This window comes from Panthera uncia, chromosome C2 (genome assembly GCF_023721935.1).
Source record: "Panthera uncia isolate 11264 chromosome C2, Puncia_PCG_1.0, whole genome shotgun sequence".
NCBI lineage: Eukaryota > Metazoa > Chordata > Mammalia > Carnivora > Felidae > Panthera > Panthera uncia.
In genome coordinates, this window is record NC_064810.1 from 119,266,448 (window position 1) to 119,281,898 (window position 15,451).

The 15,451-nt window shown below is 35.5% G+C and overlaps 1 protein-coding gene across 5 annotated transcripts in view; it reads right to left on the reverse strand.

Moving 5' to 3' along the window:
- RASA2 (RAS p21 protein activator 2) overlaps positions 1 to 15,451 on the reverse strand; it is a 123,465-nt gene that overhangs the window by 32,930 nt on the left and 75,084 nt on the right. For all 5 annotated transcript variants that reach the window (XM_049629754.1, XM_049629753.1, XM_049629756.1 and 2 more), the window contains 8 exons: positions 13,368 to 13,444; positions 12,312 to 12,413; positions 6,020 to 6,176; positions 5,563 to 5,711; positions 4,815 to 4,929; positions 4,313 to 4,387; positions 3,490 to 3,613; positions 751 to 857 (listed from right to left, as the gene is read on the reverse strand). In XM_049629754.1, the coding sequence (XP_049485711.1) occupies positions 751 to 857; positions 3,490 to 3,613; positions 4,313 to 4,387; positions 4,815 to 4,929; positions 5,563 to 5,711; positions 6,020 to 6,176; positions 12,312 to 12,413; positions 13,368 to 13,444 (906 nt within the window). The remainder of the gene's footprint in view (positions 1 to 750; positions 858 to 3,489; positions 3,614 to 4,312; positions 4,388 to 4,814; positions 4,930 to 5,562; positions 5,712 to 6,019; positions 6,177 to 12,311; positions 12,414 to 13,367; positions 13,445 to 15,451) is intronic.

Consider the following 15,451-nt stretch of genomic DNA (forward strand, 5'->3'; position numbering starts at 1 on the left):
AAGTACTTAGAAGAAGGCCTAGTACAAAGCCCTAAGTAAATGTTGGCTATGACTATTACTTGCTACACAAATTAGCAATGAAAGCAATTAGATAAGATTATAAAATAGAACATAAAGGGTTAAAATCAATCAGCAAAAATATTCTGTATGACAAGGAAACAAACAGCAAAAATAGGAGTTTTAAAATGTTAACACATAGATCTACACAGTACACATTCAGATATAAATAAATAGGATTTCAGAATGTTTTTAAAGTTTTCAATCTCATATATTTATAATATCAGGTGGATAAAAAGTAAAAATGTGGAGATACCAAACAAATTATATTCCAAAGTTTCTACACCTTTCAGAAATAAATCTCTTCAAATTTCTGTGAGATTTAAAAATACCTTTAAGATTAAACTAAACCTGTAACTCATGGAAAACAAGCAAACAAACAACCCTACTACTATGGAAATTTACACACACACACACAATAGCAAATATAATGGTAAATATAATGGATCTTCTCTGCAACTATCATCAAGCTTCAACAACTATCCACATTTTATTACTTTTGTATAATATCTTTTTAATAACAAAAAATAGAATTTTTAGCCTTCTCTGAAAGGCTGAAATGGCTAAGAAAAATGCCAAGTAAATTTAAGTACCAGTTACAAGAAAGCCAAGTGAAATTGGCTTGTTATTTTATCTTTTTTTAAATAAAAATAAATAAAAATGGAATAAAGCTTTGAGAAGAACAACACTTACTGGATGATGAGGTCGCAAATGAAAAGTATGAGGTGATACTACGGCTACAGCAAAGAAACGAAGAAATACAAAGCTGCTCACTGCAGAATACTGAACATGAGGGTCATCTGCAGGAAAAAAATGGTGAAATGTCATGCACAAAAACACTGAATTAAAAAACAAAGATGACAAAGTGAAAAATATTGAAAAAAACATAAACTAAATAGGAGATCAATATAATTTGTCTAGTGGGGATTGAGTTGATGAAATGGTAGTAATGATTATGACTAAATTAAAGTAATGATTATGACTAAATTAAACCTCTGGCTAAAAAAATCAGAAAGGAACAATAAAAAATAATTAATTAATAAAATGAAAGGCAAAGCTACCAGGTCTTCAGAAATATTTTACTTTGGAAAATACCTCTTTGCTCATCTGCAAGAAGAGGCTCCTGAAATTGCAACAATACAAGTGGTATCTAGCACTACCTCGTGGTTATACTGAAACCCTTAAGACTAGGATACATTATTTTCAGTTCTAGGATATTGTTTCAATTTTCCCTCAAAAGTCTTGATAACATCAAAGATGATGCAATAAAAACAACCAAGTGAAAATCTTTCCTTTAAAAAAGATATCAATATTCCATATAAAAATGAAGATGAACTGAAGACCATTTTTGTTTTTTGTCATTTCACCTACAGCTTTTGTTTCAGACTGGAGTCAACACTTAACCTGACAGTGAGATGACAGATGCAAGTGGTGAGGGGGGAGAAGGTCTGTATTTGGTTTAACTCTTGTAAGTCACTCAACAGGTAATCATGGGCAAGTCATTTAACCTGTGCTGCTTTAGTAATTGCTGTCCACTCATTGTCTCCTCCCTGACTTTCCACTCACCTTCCTAAGGTAACAGAAGAACAAATGGGAAAATATGAAATGTTTTCTAACAACAAAACTATCACTACTGTAGTCTACTGAGAATATGAAAACATACGAACATTTAAGCCAACAAAAAGAATAGAAGACACATTTGCATTTATAAAAAGCCATAAAATGTGTTTTAGATCATTTCTATAATCATAATTAAACATACTTTAAGGCCAAATCAGTGGGTGGTGTAGAGTACAATGACTATTGTATGCTTTGTATTCTTTGGAATAAGCCAGACTCAGGTTGGAGACCCTTCTTTCTGCTGGCCATGTCTTGGACCTTGGGCAAGTTACATAACTTTTCTAAATCTCAGTTTCATTATTTACCTAAGGGGAGCAGTACCCATGAGTGAGTGTGAGCGTGAGAACAGGAGATCACACATATGGTGGTTGTGAGCATGAGAGCAGGAGACAATGCATATGGTAGTGTAGGCATGAGAGTAGGACTGTGTGTGTTCACAAAATAAACACTCATTGTGTTTGTCATGATTTAACTCACTATTTAAAAGTATAATTTCAGGGGCGCCTGGGTGGCGCAGTCGGTTAAGCATCCGACTTCAGCCAGGTCACGATCTCACGGTCCGTGAGTTCGAGCCCCGCGTCAGGCTCTGGGCTGATGGCTCGGAGCCTGGAGCCTGTTTCCGATTCTGTGTCTCCCTCTCTCTCTGCCCCTCCCCCGTTCATGCTCTGTCTCTCTCTGTCCCAAAAATAAAAAAAAAAAAAAAAAAAAAAAAAAAAAAAATATAATTTCAGTGAGCATCTTGCCATATGTTTAATGTCTCTGCTCCCCTTATTTGTGTTGTAAAAACTAGATTTAGTATACTTACTTGAAGTTGATTATGTCTTTAGTAGAATTAGCAAAGACATCCAGGGCTGAATTTATACACGTTAGTTAGACAATTCAGTCCCATAACTTTACCACTGGGTAAATTTAGTGGAGGGACAGATAACTGTATACACTGTGTGTGCACATACATACTCATACACTTGAAAGAGCATGGTAAAATAGCAAAATTTCTTCAGATGGTTACAGAAATACGCTTATACTCTCACACGGCTGGGTAAGACTAATAATTTAAGTAGCTACCTTACCTCCTCTCCCCTCCCCCTATTACAGGCAGATCTGGAAAAACAGCTATAGCAAAGTTATTTACTTATCAGATATGCATAAAAGTAGAATAACTCCAAATATTGACAATCAGAGATAGCAACGTTTCTAAACAAAGCCTTGACATAGCTGCTTTTGCAAAATTAAAGCATGTGTTGATTAACATATGTATCTCAAAATTCTAGGTCTATTGTAACAGAGATGTTTCTAATGTCTCCAGACATTTCTATAAAATTGTAATTTCTATAAAATTTCTATGTAATTTCTATAAAATTGTCCTACCACCAAAACCTTAGCATTCACAAACTGTCAAATCCAGTCATAGTTGTACTGAACTAAAAATTCTCATTATTTAAATGCACACAAGTGACAAAAGTAGCTGGTACAAATTACAAAGGTGTTTTTGTTTATTACATTTAACGATCTCGTAAGTACCTAGTATAAATGTTTATTATGTTACAGTTCTAATGTTTGCCTTTCTTAAAAATAATGGTGATTTTTTATTTGTTCTTTGTATAAAGTTGTCATTATATTGAAAGAAAACAATTTGTTTTGAGACTGTAAGGAAATAAAAGTAGATGTTTCATTAAAAAGCTGTATTTATTTTGAAAAGATTGTACCTATAAACCTTAAACATTGTACATAAGCCAAATCCACAGTAAATCTACACAAAAATATCCAATACAGAAAAAGAAATGGCATGTTTTAGTAAAACAAGGCACTTACTAGGAAATCGCTGAGTAGCCATTTGCCTTAGGGAATAAAAGGTATCACACATTACAGTGGGGCAGCTCATACTTGATTTTACAATCGTACTGAATAACTTGTCTACGTAGTAGCGCAGATTCTCCTGTAGGATTTAACAAGGGAAACATCAGGATTTTAACTTTTATACATTTTCCACAGCCTTTACAGAAAACAATGCAGTGAAAATGAGATTTGGCAGCTACTATCTAGTATTCTAAAGTTCTGCTTCCCTTCTCTAAACTCACTTAGTTAAAGGACAATTTACATCCTGACTTCATTTAACAAATGAGATTGAGACTAGCTAAATATAACTGGTGAATGTATGGAAGAAACTTCACAAGAAGCAACAGAGAATAAAATGATCTGAAGAGAAATCAGGGAAATAACTCAGATATGCAGGCACATGGACACTGTGGCAATTTTATCTACTGCAGAGAAAACTTGTGACTCTCACATCATTGTTTTCCCAGAGACAACGAAAATGCTGATTGACCAAGTCATTGTGCCACTTAGCCTGATCAGTCTGACCCCAAAGGAATGGCTAGAATGGAGGCTGCAACCGGATACAGCCTTACTCCACTACTGTTCCCAGAGCCAAAGAGAAGATAATCAAGAACAAAAATAAAGTGAATCCTAATGAGGAAATAACAATATTCTAAAAACGAGACATGGGAAATGCTGCTAATAGTATGAGCATTAAGTAAAGAATAAGAAGCACTACATCCTTCCAGAGAGCATTATGGAAGATCACATATGGGAGAAGGCCCATTTTAATGTAGTCATAAAGATCACAAGGACTTACCTTATTGTTTTCTACATTATCTCCCTCTTTCAACTTAATAGGATCAATTTCACAGGATTTTGAGGATTCACATATCTGGAAAATCGATTAATTTTTCATTTAATTGCTCTTTTCCAAATAATTTTGCAAACTGAAAAGAACTATTCTTTTTCTGATAATTTTAAAAAGTTAAAATTGTAACAAAGTTTATAACCCCCATCCAGAGATAATGTGTACAATACTCCAAAAGAACTGTTAAAATGTATTTCTCATGTATCTGAAACTAGCTAAAAACAGAAATCCAGTAACAACAACCATTATGTAGATTATATTCAATGTGCCCTTCAAGTAAAAATCCACTGATGGAAAGGTAAATCATTTATCCTGCTTCTGAAGTGTTCACCCTTATTCTTTCAGTAATACATGAACGGGGTGTATCATTCCTGTCACTAGGTTACTTCATGAAGGGGACACTATTTCATAAGGCCACACAGACTATTATTATCAGAGGTATATTCGGTACCTCATCTAGAATAGGTTTTAATGTTACTTTCAGGTAGTGCCCTCCCACTATTTTCATCATCTCATCCAGACATCGGGTAGCCAAGGAATTTCCTCTAAAAATTGTATTTGCATCTCTGAAATACAAACAGAAATAAGGTGAAACCAAGTGCAGTAAACAAAGGCTAGGAAACCAATAATATGAGATATGTGACTCTGGTTATACATACAATTTTAGTAATTTTTATCATCCATTTAAAAGCTTGTTGCCATTAGGATTTTCAAACTTACCCAAACTACTCACCAAAAATATTAAGTTAAAAAAAAAAAAAAGCAAACTATATTTATGAACTACAAAAGTGGAGTATGTGCGTGTGTGTAAGACAGTACTATGACAGGAAGGGGAAGTGACCTGACTGCTTTTCATAATGTCATACCTGTGTATATAAGGGTGATACATAACGGGTGAAGGGAAAAAATAACCCTGGAATTTTATTTGTGACATGTGAATCATTACAGGCAGCAGCAAAGATTAGTAACAGGAAATTTCAATACTGAATAAAAAAAAAATCCTTCATTAACTGTCAATGTTGCTGTTGGTGGATGCCATTTGCTAACTTGAACTGCCTTTTATTTCTTGCTAAGCAGTTCCTTTCAGACTCCTATCCAGTGAGGGTGGTCAATACAAAAGAACTCAAATTACAAAAACAATTTGGCAAACTCGGATCCAATTTTAACAAACATAATTAACATTTGAATATAACTCTTACTGTGTATCCTTCAAGTCTAATTCAGCCACTGCAGTGGCAAAAGGAACAAGTTTATCGTGATGCAGCAGCAGTCGGACAAGGGGCAAAACAGCGTCATTTTTATCTCGACAAATTTCACCCAAAATGTAAGCAGCTGAGGCAGATATCGGCTAGAATATAGAAAGGCAGAAAACAAGCACAAAATCAAGGAAATATGACTAAATGTTCAATCACTAGCCTGTAAAAGCAACTCAAGCATATTCATTGACTATTACTGTTGCATAGAATATTTAATTTTTTAAACTTTTCTCAGAGATGAAATTTTAAGCACTTACTGGAATCAAAGTACTGTGGTTCAGATAAATGTATATACTGACTATTTTAATAAAACTTGATACTGTGAAATCTTTTCCTAACTACTTACAGAATTACTTTAGCCTTTTCATATTAAATTATACACTTAAGATTTTTAAAGTACCTGAACATCTGGTGACTTTAGCAGCAAAGTTTTCAAAGGACCATAGTACTCTGAAGGAAGTACGTAGTCTTCTGTATAACATATATTTAATCTAAGAGACCCCAGATCATCAGTTTTAGATGACTTGTTTCCATTGTCTCTTGGTTGTAGCAAGTACCTAAAGTAAAAACACAATCAATTCCATGAGATGAGAATGAGCATCTAAGTCAATGAGGTAAACAAACAGCTAAGCTATGAAAAGCCTAAACCAAAAAAGTGAACTTAGTACTTAAGTTCACTTAAGGTTAGGACACTTTATAAGTAGTCAACTACCAATCTTCAGGGGTTTAATACTGGTTGTATATTGAAATGGAAGGCTTTATATAGATTTTTATCTGGGAAACAAAAAGTACAGGTAATATAAAAATTAAGATCTCAAAAGCACTGAATGAGAGTTTGATTAGTTTGCAGATTTAGGAAAAGATGATAAAAAGTAAAACATTTAAAATCCAATGCATAATCAAAAATAACAATTGAATTTAAGAAATACACATTTAGCTGAAATAGGTAAGACATACGACAAGTAGGCATAAATGATCTTGTTTTAAAGTAAATCTTATAGGGGCACCTGGGTGGCTCAGTCAGTTGAGTGTCCGACTTCGGCTCAGGTCATGATCTCACGGATTGTGAGTTCGAGACCCGCACTGGACCCTGCTGACAGCTCAGAGCCTGGAGCCTACTTCTGATTGTCTCCCTATCTCTCTGCCCCTCCCCGACTCGCTCTCACTCTCTCTCTCAAAAAAAAAAAAAAAAAAAAAAAAAAAAGAAAACCCACACACAAAGTAAATCTTATATATGTAAAAATTTGAACTTATTTTTTATATTATTAAAGGAGTAACAGTGTAACTACACTGAAAATATTTTTATCTGCAGAAATCAGATTTACACGATTTTTTTTCAGGTAAGTAGAAGGCAAAAAATATATATGTAAATATATATGCAAAAACAGAGACAGCTTTAAAGTTTTCCAAGGAAAGAGAACTATTTAGAAATCAAGAGAAGTCGAGCGCCTGGATGGCTTAGTCAGTTAAGCATCTGACTCCTGGTTGGAGCTCAGGCCATGATCTCATGGTTCGTGGGTTCGAGCCCCATGTCAGGCTCCATGCTGATAGTGTGGAGCCTGCTTGGAATTGTCTCTCTCCCTCTCCCTGACCCTCTCCTGCTCACATTCTCTCTCTCTCAAAATAAATAAATAAACTAAAAAAAAAAAAAAAAAGGAATCAAGAGAAGTTTGTAGGACCAAAATCATAAAACTATTAGTTATTTTTAAAGACTTTGTATCATGGAAATTTCAAAATACATACAAAAGTAAAGAAGGTAACATATACTGAACCTTCCATGTACCCATCATCTGGCTTTAGTTATATCACTGATTCAAGGCTATTCTTGTTTCAGCCATACCTTTCTCCACTCCTCCCCATCCCATTCCTGTCTCATTTTAAAACAATTTCTAGGCATCTTATAATTTTATTTATAAATATTTCAATATATATCACTATACATAACTTTAAAAAACCATCATTATATAGTAAGTGTTCAAACTCTCCTAACCTTTATCATAAACAGTTTTCCACAGTTTGTTCAAATCCAAGGTCCATAGACTGTAACTGGTTGACACTTAAGTTTAATCTATAGATTCCCTCTACCCCCTAAGAAATTGGGTAGTTAGAATTTTCCACATTTGGGATTATGCTAAATCTAACTCCATCTCCATGATGTCACTAACATGTTCTTTGCCCTCTCTGTACTTCCTGTATAATGGCAGTTAGATCTAGAGGCTTGGTTAGATTCAGATTTGATATTCTGGCAAGAACATTTCACTGATTGTATAGTGTTGTATAGTTCTACCAAAAGTCACTAACGTCTGCTGCTCCTTTTGTGATATTAGCAGTCATTAATGAGCACTGCCTAGAGTCAGATTGCAAAATGATAGTTTTAGAATTCTATCATTCCTCCTTTGCCTACTACCTGGAATGCTTTTTATAAAGGTCTATCAGTAATTTTGATATTTACTTTTGGTGATATTTAGATATTTATCATCTATGGCCTTCCCATAGTTAGATACACTAACTTGTTTAAAAACAGAAGGTAGCAAGGGTTTAATAGAATATTCATTAGTTCTGAGAAAGATATAATTAAAGACATAAATGGGAACCAGAGAACCAAGCAAGCAAAATTTATAAGATGAGGGGATGATAATAAAGGGAGAAGAAATTATACAGAAATTATATCACTACCCACAAAAGAGGAATCTCTATCTCAAAAGACCAGCCTTTAGAATTTCTACTCTCCCATTTGAGAAATAATGACTTAAAGATCTGTCTGAGAAAATAACTGCAAATAAGCCTGTTAGCAAAAGTTACCCAGAAGTACCTCTACGGAAAAGTCTAGTTGGTTGATCACCCAACATTTTGACAAGGGCATTACTTTGGTCAATTTCCACAATCCAGTATATGTTTTGTAGACCTGTAAATTCAGATACCTTGCTTTATTTAAATTTAACTTGAACTCCAATGATGAGCACAGAGACTGACATATTTAAAGCAGAAAGCCAATTTCTAAGTTTAAGAAAAGAAATACAAAAGTCAAGCAGCAAAAATACCCGTACTTTTTATTGCAACCAATATGTTTTCTTATGCAAATGTTCATTCACAAAAGTAGGGAGAAGACTGATAATATTAATAATGAATACCCTCGACTCACCTCATTTATCACTTGTCTTCAACAATTATCACCATCTCCCATCTGCAACTAATATACTTTTTTGTATCTGTTAACACAATTTTTAGTCAATTTGACTAACCCATTTTTTACCTTTTGGTAAGCTATTTGGAAAGCCATGTTATCAGAAGGTACTATGATGAGTACAGGGATACAACAGAGAGATTGAAATAGTCTTAATATCTCAGCTAAGACAGTAGTTTTGCTAAGGAAATAGTAATACTTCTAGAACAGAATCTCCATCCCCCTTGACTGTACTTAAATGGGCAGTACCTACCCATGTTTGCCTCTTTGAAATCCTTTCTTATTGTTCTAAAATTCCCCTTCTATTTTAACTAGTGTTTTTCATGTGTAGTAGAAAAAAATTACCTGTACTACACTTACAACTTGGTTCTGCCTCCCTAAGATTGTATCTACCCATCTTAAATCTTAAGCAATGTCCCCATATTCAGTCTCTTTTATATGTTGAATCATTGAGAGGAAAATTACTGTACCAATTTTACAGTCATAAAAAGGTTTTGCACACGTTAATTCTCTGACATGGAGGGGACTGGTGAATTGAGATTGAACAAGACTGCCTCTAAGGTTCTCTTTGTAACATTCCAAACAATGGAATACTGGTGTGAAAACAAAGGATGCAGACAGAAACTCTGTAAGTACTGCTGTGGAGGAATGGTGACAACAACAGCAATCACTATAATGAGGAGAGCATGAGCTACACCCATGGCCACAGCACTCGTAGCTTGCTTTCATTTATGAGGATGAGTGCATTTCATCCTCTAACAACTCTGGGAGGCAGGTACTATTTGTACAATCCCCTTTATAGCCAGAGAAAGCAAAGCCAAGGTGGTGGAATAACTTGTCCAAGTTATGACAGACGTGGGATTTGAACCAAGGCAATACATTTCCAGAGTCCATACTCTTCACCACTACCAGGGGTCTACGAATATTTACTGATGTTCTACTAAACTGCTAGGTGAGGAAAGCAAGGTGCAGAGCAGGATACAGTATGTACCCATTTGTGTAAAGAAGGGGACAAAGGATATATATGTATTGGGTCGTATTTCATAAAATATTTCCAGAAACTCAAAACCGTGACTGCCTCGAAAATGTGGAAATGATTAGCTGAGGGACTGACACAAAGCACAGATTTCTACCTTTTGAACTGTGAAGCATGTGAGTAATTACTGATTCAAAAAAAATCAAGTAAAATTCTATTATCTACAAGGTTAAAGTTGAAACTAGCTACTATCAACACTAACAAGCTACTCACATCTGACAGAAGTTTCAGAATAAAGAACACACATCATCACCAAGGAACTGAAAGCTCAAGATATGAATGGGGAATGATTGAATCATGCTGTAATTTGAAAATAAAACTAAACTGGAACCATTACAATCAGTTTTCAAGAAAAACTACAATAGACAAATACTAACTGGAAATTATGTGAAAAAGGAAAGCAATTTGAAACTTTTCAAATGATAGGATTACATTATTGGTAATTATCCTCTTTCCTACTACCAAGATTAGAAAGAATATGCCTGAAATCCTAAAGGTAAATAAAGCTTTTCCTGTGTTTTCATGCAGTTACCATCAATCCCACAAGGGGGTGCCAGAGCTCTACCAATGACAAAGGAGCCTAAGAGTTTAATTTCTAATTTAAAAAGAAATGGCATTCACATTTTTATATTTCCTTATATCTGTGGAAGTATAAATGAATTGGCAGATGTTTCTATTTCACGCTATATAAATTTCAGCACTTATACTTTCGGCAGGTAACTTAAAAATATTTTAAAATACTATTGGCAAAAAAAAAAAATCTACTGGAATAAAACTAATTTCTGTTAGTGTTCTTTACAACCTGCCAAAGTAGTTGGACAAAGTTTTGCCAAACTTGGAGGGCCTGTCTGGAAACAGTCTTACTTAAAATACAGGCTGGGTTGGGGCGCCTGGGTGGCTGAGTCGGTTAAGCGTCCGACTTTGGCTCAGGTCACGATCTCGCGGTCCATGAGTTCAAGCCCTGCATTGGGCTCTGTGTTGACAGCTCAGAGCCTGGAGCCTGCTTCCGATTCTGTGTCTCCCGCTCTCTCTGACCCTCCCCCGTTCATGCTCTGTCTCTCTCTGTCTCAAAAATAAACTTAAAAAAAAGTTAAAAAAAAAAAAATACAGGCTGGGTAGCACATTTCAGGTCCACTTTGAGGGGTCCTGGGCGGCATAACAACTCACTTTTTATTTTGTACCAAGTGGCATACCATAAAGTTTTAAAGACTTGACAAACTGAGTGTAGACATTTTCATTTTAAAATGCATGCTACTTTATGGAAGGTGAAAGAAGACATGGGATGTGGGGTGGGTGATGTGACAGGCCTCAAACGCTATTCGTCAATTTTCAAAGTGAGTAAGTTTAACCCCCCCCCCCCAACACCACTGTGGATACATTTTAGAAATTATACAAAATGCCACCAGAAAGACCCATAAATCTTAGATATGTATTAGCAAGAGGCAAAAATAAAGTAAAAATTTTAAGAGTCTAAAAATCCATCTATAAGGGATAGCTGCTTGAGGACAACAGAGTTCAAAGGGAAGAATGTCTGACAGTCAATATGGAGAGGCAGGCTCTTTTAAACACAAATGAGACTGATGCCAACAGTAACAAACACCTAACCACTCAGTTTCAACTCCTCTTCAGGCACTGAAACGGAGTTCTAAACAGTGAACCTTAGAGGCAAATGAGAAAGGCCTGCTCTCTTATGCTCAGTAGAAACCCAAGTCTAGCATGAGGGTTACTGGCCAACCTACTGGAAGAGGGCAGGAACAGGCATGTTTGTAAGTACTGTAGACAGAAAAAAATGATAGTTTCACATCGATTCTCCTAAGGAAGCTAACATCAGTTTAATGTGTGAACATGAAGTTCCATCTACCATCAGTTTAATGTCACTGTAACAGACATAATGAAAATAATACTGTAACCATGGTTGAGCCACCAGAGCATCTGAAAAAAGCGTTCACTGAATCAGCTTAACATCTGGACCCTAGACATTTAGAAAATAATAGCAGGGCCATCCATAGTGCATTTCAGCGGGGTGTGGTAAAGGAAAATCACTGGTAAGATCCCATAAACAGCTGATTCTCTACCATAAACCCTTTGCTTTCAAACATCCACAGTTCCCACAACCATTAATAAAGCTTCTGTACTGCAGATGCTGATCTGTGACCAAGCATCATCTCACGTGGGCAACTCTCATGTTTTAAATGATTTCCAGTTTCTCCTTAGAGTTAAGATTTAGTTTTTGAACAGAACAATATTCCTAGACAATTCAGTTCTTGTATCTGAGTATTAGAAGTCAAGTCATAAAGCCATCAATGTACTTCTATTTCCGCAAAAATAAATAACCAAATCAATTAAAGTTAATGACTCCTGGCTTATTCCACTACAAATTTAAAAATATGCTTATTGTAAGCATTTATTTGCATGTACAGTGTATTAAAGGTGATGGCCTACTATGGAGTTCACTAGAATGTGTCTTCTTACCAGGCTTGATGAGAGGAATCATTTCTTAACACATTCACAGGAACCTTAATCTCCCCTAGGAAAATATCCTGGACCAGGTTTCCATTGTTCCACAAGTCGATCCTGAAAATTTTAAACTGGCTTTATTTTTTGCAAACAATGTTTAAGAGAATGCACACCACCAGGTAGTTTCAAATTACTTTGGTTGTATTATAGCATTAATTTTACATGCTTTAAGAGTAAGAGATGTTAGCGTTGTCATATACCTCACTATCTAAACTAAGAAAACAAAATATTGCAGTAGCTTTTATTGATAAGCACAGAAAGTAAACCACTTTAAATGGTCTAAAAGAAAGCACTTATGTTTCTTAGTTTCGAAGTCTAGGCTTCATTTTAACCTGTGGCAGGGGGAACTAGAGTTACTTTGTTGAATTTGAGAAAAGAAACCAACACAAGACTATAGTTTCTTTCTCAACTGGAACCAGTTAATATGAAAAGATAGGTGATTTAGAAAAATACATTACCTGATCATTCCAAACATGTGACTAATGCACCCTTTACCACACTGTTAACACCACACCTAAACATGCACTTATCGAACTTTCCCCTCCCAAACAGCATATACTTAAGACCTAAATAACACAAACTTCAAAGACATGCACCTGTTGAATTATCTTACAAGACTTCTTACCTCACTGAAATTTCTGTTAGACAGCAGATATGTTAAGAAGAATAAAAAAATTATTTCTAAATTGGCTAATATATAATTACTTTTCTATATACTCTTTGCATCCATTATGCTATGATTTAGAATTTTAAAGAACAATTATATTTGTGAAAATTAAAAATATAATAAACTAGGTGAAAACTAGGTCATCTTTGGTTTTAAATAAATACACCTTGACTATTTCTGCAAAGCAATCAGATTTTGAGAAGATAATATGAATTTAAATTAGAGTTTCATCAAGCAACTTGCTAAAGAGAATTCTATTAAGCTTGGTTCGCCTTTTTCAATTAAATTTAAGATTTTCTTCTGGCACCAAAAAAAGCAATTCTGTAAAACTCCAAGACATATACCTAATTTCTAGCTTTTCGATGTCCTCCTCTTCTACCTGGAATTGGGACTTTCTGGTATAACTACTGGATCTTGTTACCTGCAAACAAAATATTTTAGTTGATAAAAAAGTTTGAAAATTTTTTCCTACATGAACTTCAAAAACTATCATCCCTAAAATGTTCAATTTTATTTATTATAAACAGACGAAAATGCGTAGGTAATAGTTTACCCAAAAGCTAAAGACAAAACCAGCTATGAAAGTAGCAGGGAAGTGAGAATGAGGCAGTATAAAAATATCAAAAGCAATCTTTCCTCCAAGCCCCCCCTTATCCACTCAATATACAGCAACATTAGGTTCTCTGGCTCACATGCAATCTGTTGGTGACTCAAAGAGCAAAACTGTTCTATTTTGGTGAAGCTGCGCATACCAAGAGCTGTTTGAAGACTGTCCCACATTTCTCAAGATACCAACTCTATCCTTAGGCTTCCATCTCACATTTTTACTGAAAATATCAAGGCCACTGGCAGGCACTTCTTCAGCTACTGTCCACCTGAACAGGTCTGTTCTCATGTAGGTCTTTCTACTTGATTAAGTTTTTTCATTGCTTCTGAACAACAGATGAGATGAGCCTCCTCTTTTCTATGACTACTCCACCCACACATGATATACAGTAAGCATTCGATCTATTTTAATTACAGCTTTCTTCGCCAGCTTATTCACCTCACTTAAGTCTAAGAAAAATTCTCCACTTAAATTACGGTCTTCCTATCTCCTTCCTTTCACAGACCAGTATCTCAAAACTGCAATCCACCCTTACAGAGCTGCCACTTCCTCACACCCACTCACTACAGTAACTCCTTATAATCTGGCTTCCTCACAGCTCACCCTCCCTAAACCCCTCTTTTGATCACCAAGTCTGATGGTGAATTCGTAGCTCTCATCTTCCTTGACCCCTCTACCTGAACACCTGAGTACAACTGTGCGTCCTTTTCCAGAAACACTCTTTTCTTTGAGTTTACCCAGGCACTCCCCTGGCACCTCCTGATCTCTTTGCTTCTTCCTCTGGGACATCTTCTTCCTCAGAACCTATAAATATGGGTTTTCTCCAAGGTTTTATCTTTTATTTTGCTCTAAGAGCTGCAAAGTGTTATACAGTCTACAAGGCGCTTTCACATCCATTATCTTCTTTGTTCATCAAAATGTCCTGCTCCGAAGCAGGATTTATCTGAAGCTAGATTTATTATCCTCATCTTGAAAATGAGGAAGCTAAAGGGACCAATTAAGAGATGTGCTCAAGGCTGAATACCTAGTAAGTGGCAGAACTGAGCCTCCTTGCTCTTCTCCTATATTGTATATCTCTATTCTTTTGGTTTCCTTGACTCCCTGCAAGCAAATCTTGAGTCTTTATCTACAGTCATCACCCATCTTAAATTTCAGTCATGAACTGCCTACTGGAGGGTTTTCATGTCGGACCTCAAGTTCGTTATGTCTCAAACCAAACCACTTATGCTTTCCTTAACTTTTTTTCCTCTTATTTCAGATTTGAAACCATTAGGACATCTGACTGCTCCCTTTGTTTTTTCTTCTATAACCCATTTGTTATCTTGCCCTTTGCAGTTTCTTTCTCATCTGTCCCTTCCTTTGTTTTTCCTTATTACTCTCTTGGATCGGACTCCCATTGTCCCTTTTTTTTTTTAATTGTTTTTTATTTAACAACTTAATTATAACAATCTCTTGATCTCTGTTCTCAGACATATGACCCACAGATCATGGTTAATTCTTCCCAAAACACTGCATTACTCCTATCATTTCCAGGCTCAAAACATTTTCAATGGCTACTATGTAAGCACCTCCGTCAGGTACTCAAGGCCTTTCACAGTTGGTCCTACTCTAGCTTTTAAATTTTGTTCCAATTATTCTCTTTCAGAACGCTCCAGTTAAATCACTACTTGCTATTCTGTGGACTAACTTTCTGCTTTTCTCTATGTCTCTGCTCAAAATGTTCTTTCTAATACTCCTCTGCTCTGACTTAACTGGAGCAGAACTTACCTGACCTCTTCAATATCTACTGCATTTTACTGCTCTGTGTAGGCATGCATGTGT